The sequence below is a fragment of the Amaranthus tricolor genome, chromosome 7 (assembly GCF_026212465.1).
Source record: "Amaranthus tricolor cultivar Red isolate AtriRed21 chromosome 7, ASM2621246v1, whole genome shotgun sequence".
Classification (NCBI taxonomy): domain Eukaryota; kingdom Viridiplantae; phylum Streptophyta; class Magnoliopsida; order Caryophyllales; family Amaranthaceae; genus Amaranthus; species Amaranthus tricolor.
Genome location: NC_080053.1, coordinates 29,602,892 through 29,610,186, shown reverse-complemented (window position 1 = coordinate 29,610,186; position 7,295 = coordinate 29,602,892). Strand labels below are relative to the sequence as shown.

General features: G+C 29.6%; 1 protein-coding gene across 1 annotated transcript; it reads left to right on the top strand.

The window, feature by feature from the left end:
* Nucleotides 1–733: 733 nt before the first annotated feature.
* Nucleotides 734–5,420, top strand: LOC130817665 (squamosa promoter-binding protein 1-like). Its single transcript, XM_057683499.1, has 2 exons — nucleotides 734–1,319; nucleotides 4,952–5,420. The coding sequence occupies exons 1-2, from the start codon at nucleotides 871–873 to the stop codon at nucleotides 5,187–5,189; spliced, it is 687 nt and encodes a 228-aa protein (XP_057539482.1). The 5' UTR covers nucleotides 734–870; the 3' UTR covers nucleotides 5,190–5,420.
* Nucleotides 5,421–7,295: the final 1,875 nt, after the last annotated feature.

Sequence of the window (7,295 nt, the reverse complement as noted above, 5' to 3'; positions counted from 1 at the left end):
GGAAAAGAATTTTTTTTTTCACAATTAATGATGTAAAGAAAATTCTCAAAGGTAGTGATGATGATGACTAAAAACCTATAACACTATGAGCCAAATTATCCTTTACAAATCAACCAAAAGTTTTGCAATGCAAAATAATATGATTTGATCATCGTTTTTAATTTTCTTTAACTGGCAAGCAAAGACTTCACCATAAAATGTAAATTAGGTACGTCAAATTCCTTAAAGAAAAATCGTAAAGAATATTGGATAGTATAAAAGCTCATGGTCTCTCTAAGTTTCCCTTCAACTCACTAAAATCTAATCACATCTCATAATCATGAAACAAACGATCACCCTAATCTTTTGGATTAAAATTTTAATATTATTGTGACTAATTATCATAGTTAAAATTTTAAGTCTCCTATTGCTCGTAACTTAAGCTTTTGGTTAAATTAGTTTCCTAACATGGTATCAGAGTCAACGTGACAAGAGATCACAGAGTCGAATCTCAACCACCCCTTCACACCAGATATGAGGAGGGTCTGTGTTGCATTCACACTTCTAACCCAAAGGACTCTTGCATGAAGTGGCATGTTAAAATATATAACATATTTTGGGACCTTAACCAATCAAATTAAGTTTTTGGTTGAATCGATTGATTGAAAATTTCCAAACAAAATGGAGGTCATGCAAGATGTACCAATAACCTCTACCCATTATGGTGGTCCTCATTTAATCTATAACAATCTCTTCTTTTTCTTCAAAAAATTCACTAAACTTTTCCACTTTTTTTCACATAAAAACTCACCACAACATCCCACTTCCATTCTTACAACATTCTCTAGCTTCCCAACACAATTTCCTTGCATTATTTCCCTCATATCCTTCATGGAATTCCGCAAACCAGAACCCAACAACAACAAAAGGATGATGATGATGATGATACAAAAAGACAAATCACAATCAAAATCAACAACAACCAACACCTCCAACAACAACCCATTTAAGAACTCTTCATCATTATCATATGATCATCAAGATGATGTTGATGATCATGGGTCTGATCATGATGATGAAGATGAAGAAATGATGGGTTTTACTACAAAAAGTATAAGTAGTAATGAAGATAAGAAACAAAAGAGACTAATGAGTGGTAGAAAATCAGGTAATAATGAAAGAGGAATGCATATGGTTAATTGTCAAGCAGAAAAATGTACGGCAGATCTGAGTGATGCTAAACGTTACCATCGTCGTCATAAGGTTTGTGAGTATCATGCTAAGGCTCCTTCTGTTCTTGTTGCCGGAATTCCTCAACGCTTTTGTCAACAATGTAGCAGGTTTTTTTCTTCTCATTATATTTCTAATTTCAAATTTCATCAATTTTCAAAATCGGGTTTCATCTCAGTAAGATCGGAGTATACATGACTATCGATTAGAAGGAGTAAAGCGGTCTAGTTCTAAATTTTTTAGATTCCAAATTTTTTTTTTCTTGTGCAAGGATATTAACTTAAATAAATTTTAATATAATTTACAATTTTCTTAAGTAATAGAAGTATCGGTTATATATTTGTGTTTTTTATATAATTGGATCTTATCTCAGTTGAATATGAGCTTGAATTTGATTTCCTAATAGAGAATTTAAATTCAATTCTTGTTGTGTCCAATCTTTTCCTTAGCTTACCATATACTATAAAAACAAGAAAAAAAACATAAAATTAAAACACGAAGTCAGAATTTTAGATGTCAAGAGCTCAAATTTTCTATTTTAACATCACCAAGAGATTTTTCTTCTCATCTTATATGAAACAGTCTCATTATGAAATGAACACATACAATTTGTCTATTTTCTTCATTGACAACTTTAAAATTGTAATTTATTATTTTAAGATTATAAATAATTAATTTAAAATTATAAATAATGATCAATTTAATACTATAAAAAATGGGAATTTATAGAGATTTTTAAGTGATGATTGAAAATTGCTAGGAGTTTATAATGGTAGAGTTAAATTTTTGTGGGTCATACTTTTTTGAGAAATTTAGTATGGGAGTAAATCATTAGATAATCTCAAAAAAAAAAATAATTATAGAAGTGCTATTTAATTTGTATTTTGAATTTTTTAGACTATATATTTTGATATTGTAAATTTTGCTATACTTTTATTTTAATAAGTGAAATTCACTAAATGTATGAAGGAAATAATAACAATTTAATATAATGCCTAATATTGCCCATTCATAAAATACATAATAAAATTAAAAATAAAAGGAGCAAAAGTTGATGTAGCTTAGGTTATAATTTTTGTTATTACATGCCCGAGGTAGCTTGGTCTAAAAGTAAAAGTTTGATTAAGTTTATGAAAATTATATACTTCAAATGATATATGAATATATTGATGTTTTCCTTTTTTTTCTTGTTGATTATCAAATTTTAGATATCATTTTATTTTGTAAGAAATTTGCTTTTTATTTATTTTGAGGTTAGGATTTTTTAAGAAAGAATTTGGAGTTTGTTGTTTGCTTTGTTTTTTCTTTTTGTTTTTTTCAAAATAAGTCCATGAAAAGTACTTCTATCTTTTTGGATTTTATACCATATTTTCATCTTATCTCCACGTGAAGTATGATTTAAGTGATGTTGATTTAGAAACAAGGTTTCAAAGTAGTTCAATTTTTGAAATGATAAGCATCCGTTACATTTTTTTTAATATGGTATAAAACTTTGTGATTAGTCCAATTCATTACCCCCTTTGTCCTTTTTTTTTTTTTATGTTTTTCATTTTAATTTATTTCATAAAATTCGTTAATTTTTATTTTAGTTTATGATTTATATTTTTTATATATTTATTTTCTTTTCAGTTCATCCACAATTATGTCCTTTTCTCTTTTTTTTTTTTTGATATTTTTGCAATATATACTTGTAGCAAATATTATGAGACGGAGGGAGTATTAGTCCATACTTTTGATAAGAAAACTATTTTTTAAAAGGTTACAGAGTAAACTGAGGAGGTATTGTTTTATATCGAACTCAAATCTCTCCAAGAAATTCGATAAGAAAACTTTGTTTGAACGGACATCATAAAATTTATAATAAGGACTTCTAAATCTTTTGATTCTGTTAGTAATGGTGTACAATGTCATCGTTGATCATTAATCACTAACTGATCAGATCAATGATCACTGATCACTGGCCAATTTCGCAAGTTTTAGTATTGAAAGCTACGTGTCATTGATCGTCCCATTTTAATTTTGCAATATTTTACTTTATGACTCACTTTTAATAGTAAATATCTTCTACATCTTGTATAAATAAGAAATATTTATAATTTAGCAAGTCATATATTTAAAATAATCTAATATTAATCTGAAATTAAAAAATTATAAATTATTAACCGACATATAAACTCAATTTTCATATCACATTTGTATCAATTTTGTAATCTACGCTTCTATTGTTAGAGATAATATTCATATAAAAATGTTGGAGATAATACATTATAAAATAAAATAATTAGATGTAATAAGATTTCCTTTTTTATAAATTTTTCAATATTTTTATTTTGATTCATTTCTTTACTTTACAATGTTTTTATTATGGATTATGTTTTCATCACTTATTTTGTTAGATTTGGAGATAGGTTAGAAAATCTCTATGGATAAGGGGAGAAGATATCAATTCTTTCTATAAGAGATAAGCTGATAATTCACACATTTCACAAAGTTAAAAGGGAAAACTATTGACTAGTAAGGCCTTAAGCTAAACCATAATTCTTAAATATTCACACATTTTCTTTATTTTCTATCATTTTTAATCATATCAAAACAATTTATTTATCTTATTAATTTTCTTAATTCTTATGCAATTGTAGAGATTGTTGCATTATCTTATCAAGGAGACAGTGAGAATATATTCTCTCAAACATAAAAATACCTACATCAAATAAAATATTCAACTTAGGAACTAATGGCCTATTTGGTTGTTGATATTAAAATGTTCTAATAAAAACGACTTGTACCGTAAATTTGTATGAGATGTATTATGTCATTCTCATAGTAATGAAACTTTGATTATAAAAAAGTTTTTTTACAAACTTTGATCATATAAAAAGCATAATCATTACAATTATCAAGATATTTTCCTACTAAAATTACTCTAACTTTTTATTATTATTTTTATTATTTAATACTATAAAAGTTTTGAGAAAATATATGGACAAAATCTGACCTTATAAAAAAGAAAAAGAATTGAAGAATATAGATCAGCGGTATAACCGTATAAGGTGACCGGTGAGGCTGAAATTGAGTCTTACCTTACCATATGTATTGGAGCATAAAGTAAACGGTCAACATCCTTTATCTTACCCTCCCCACAACAAATTTTATTTTATTCTCTAAGAAACAGACAAATGCCAACTCAGCTTTCAAGTCTAATTAGTGCACTCTACATGGCAAACATATATACTTCATTGAAGATACTAGTACATAGAATAGTTAAAAACACTCGTTTTCTAATTTGTTTAGTAAATACCAATTTGATTGTTATTATTTTGTATTATATATTACACAATTCAATATAAGTAGATTAATTAAATAATACTAAATCATAATTTATTTAGCCTAGGCAGGTTCAAATCTGAATCCCCTTGATACTTTCTTACCTTTGCCCTTGGATCTAATTTTGTGACGCATAAAAAGGGTAAAGTCAACATCTTTTTTCAATACCATAATTGGCTGAGTTTATCAAAAAGTCGTTATTCAGTTCAGTTCAGCTCATTTTGAGTTATCTTTAGCCATTTTAACTGTGGTTTTTACGTATATCACATGGTTTGTAAGTAGCTAGACTTTCAAAATTAGATGCGTGTCACTTAATAACAAATATTATCTGAAACTTTACATAAACACAAAGCGCATACATTATTAATACATCATTTTACATTAGTCGTACTCATACAAATTAGCACAATATTGACAGGTTTCATGAGCTAGGCGAGTTTGACGAGACGAAAAGGAGTTGTAGGAGGCGGTTAGCAGGGCACAACGAGAGGCGTCGGAAAAGCTCATCGGAGTCTCAGGGAGAAGGCGGGTCGTCAAGCCAGACAAAAGGGTCTAACCCCAACACACAGTTGGAAAGGGCAGCAAACAAAACTAATCAGATTTCCTATTCTGGTGGGAATGTGAGCTCTATTTATAAGCATTTTCAGCTGACTTAATTAAAAATATGGCTAAATGTTGCTCCCTCTCTTCTGTCATCATTATGACCATCTGATCACTGGCTGTCATCTAAGCCACTTCTGATCACCAAATATTGGAATTATTAATTATTTAAGACTTTGTATGTAGTAATTAATTAAGTGTTGGAAACTGCAGGAGAAATTTATGCTACTTATTATGTATGGATAATGGATTAGAATATTAATCATCAACTATCAATTGCATGCAATGTATTGTCTCAATTTTCATTTGCAGTTTTTTATCGAGTTGAGAGTCTCATCATTATCGAGTTGAGAGTCTCATCAGTCGTAAAGTCCTTTGATAAAGGTATAGTTTGATGTTATTTTTTTTCTTTTTGACTCTAATTATAATTATTATGATCGAAATATATTGAATATAATGAGAATGGTGAACTGCATGTAATGCACTCATACACTAATAAAGCTTTTTTAACCATGGAACCAACAAATTTTTGACGTAATATGGCTCTAATAGTTATAATATGGCCAAACTCGAAGAAAATGAACGAATCGTCGGGATGGGCCTCGGAGCCAAACCCTAGCCAGCTTCGCCCATGCATGCACATTAGCACATATATGTTTCTTTGATATTATGCTTTCTTCATTTTCACTAAGAATATTAATCAAATTAGTTTTGATTGGTGATGATAAAAAAGGTTTTCTGATTTGAAGTCAAAGCTATGCTCGACAAAAAGGGTTTTAACATTAGGACAAGAAAAATGTTCTACTTATCAAAAGCAATAATATTTATCTGCTACTTGTGAGAGATTTTTTTTTTAGTAAGATTACCTAAATAAATTAATAGTTTATATTCAAATTTTCTACCGATTTGTAAATATTTATAGAATTTTTCCTGGGCCAAAAAAGGTAGATTGTAGAGAATAGTCCAATTTTGGATCTGGAGTGAAGAGAAAATTTGAAATACTTAAAAAAAATAATTATTATTAAATAAATTAAGTTTTAAACTTATTCTAAAAGTAAGCGTGAAATTCTCAAACCTGACCTGAGGTTTGGGGCTGTTCGCAGTTACTAATTGCGAACAGGTCAAAAAAGACAAAATAGTTGTTCGCACTTACTAACTGCGAACAACTATTTGACCTGTGAAAACGTTTGCCAAAACCGTTACGATGCTAAGAACAATACAAAACAACAATGAACAAAACAATGTTTGACAATGTAAGCTAATCAAAAGGACATAAGGATTTAAGGAGGTTCACCCAATGATGGCTACGTCCTCCGTGGTGTGTAGTTTCTGTTTATATTATATCAAGAATGAGTATAAACAACACTTCTTAATGAAGAATTACAATTGAGTAAGAGATAAAAACAATAGGCTATGTGTTTGGCTTAGAATTGTGTTTTTGATGTGTTTGATGTGTGAGTATGAGAGCTATATATATAGTACTAGATACTAGAATATCAATAGCTCACTTGAATACATAGTTAATATTGAGTAATGAATACTAAGAAATAACTCTAAGGATTTGAAAGGTCGAAAACAAGCATCCCATGCATATCAGAGGATCCTCGACCGGATCAGAGAGCTCGCTCAGTCGAGCGGCTCGGTCGAGCGAGTATCAGCAAAATCTGGAGCATTCTGTCTGACCGCTCGACCCACCAAAATGGCTCGCTCGGTCGAGCGGGTAGGTCGAGCGACCTTACTGCTTCCTCTGTCAAAATTTTGATCGAGCATACAATAAATCAAACCCTTTCATTTTCTTCATTATTCCTCATTAACACCCATAATTCTTCATGAATACTCTTCCACATAATTACACCCATTTAGTTTCCATCAACCAAGAGTCACACACATGAATTCATCCTTTAATGTGCACTCAAGTCACACATGCTTATTCATAACAACCTGTTTTGACATGTTCGCAGTTACTAACTGCGAACAGCAACAGGACAAAATAGTTGTTCCCAGATACTAAGTGGGAACAGCTATTTTTGTCTTTTTTGACCTGTTCGGAGTTCGTAGTTAGTAACTGCGAACAGACCCAAACCTCAAGTTTGGGAATTTCACGCTTACTTTTGGAATAAGTTTAGAACTTAGTTTATTTAATTATTATTTTTTTTTCTTAA

What these genes read in the sequence shown, in the direction of transcription:
- LOC130817665 (XM_057683499.1), top strand. Translation starts at nt 871, where the DNA reads ATGGAATTCCGCAAACCAGAACCCAACAACAACAAAAGGATGATGATG. An exon ending in TTTTGTCAACAATGTAGCAG is followed by an intron (nt 1,320 to 4,951) that starts GTTTTTTTCTTC and finishes CAATATTGACAG; the next exon opens with GTTTCATGAGCTAGGCGAGT.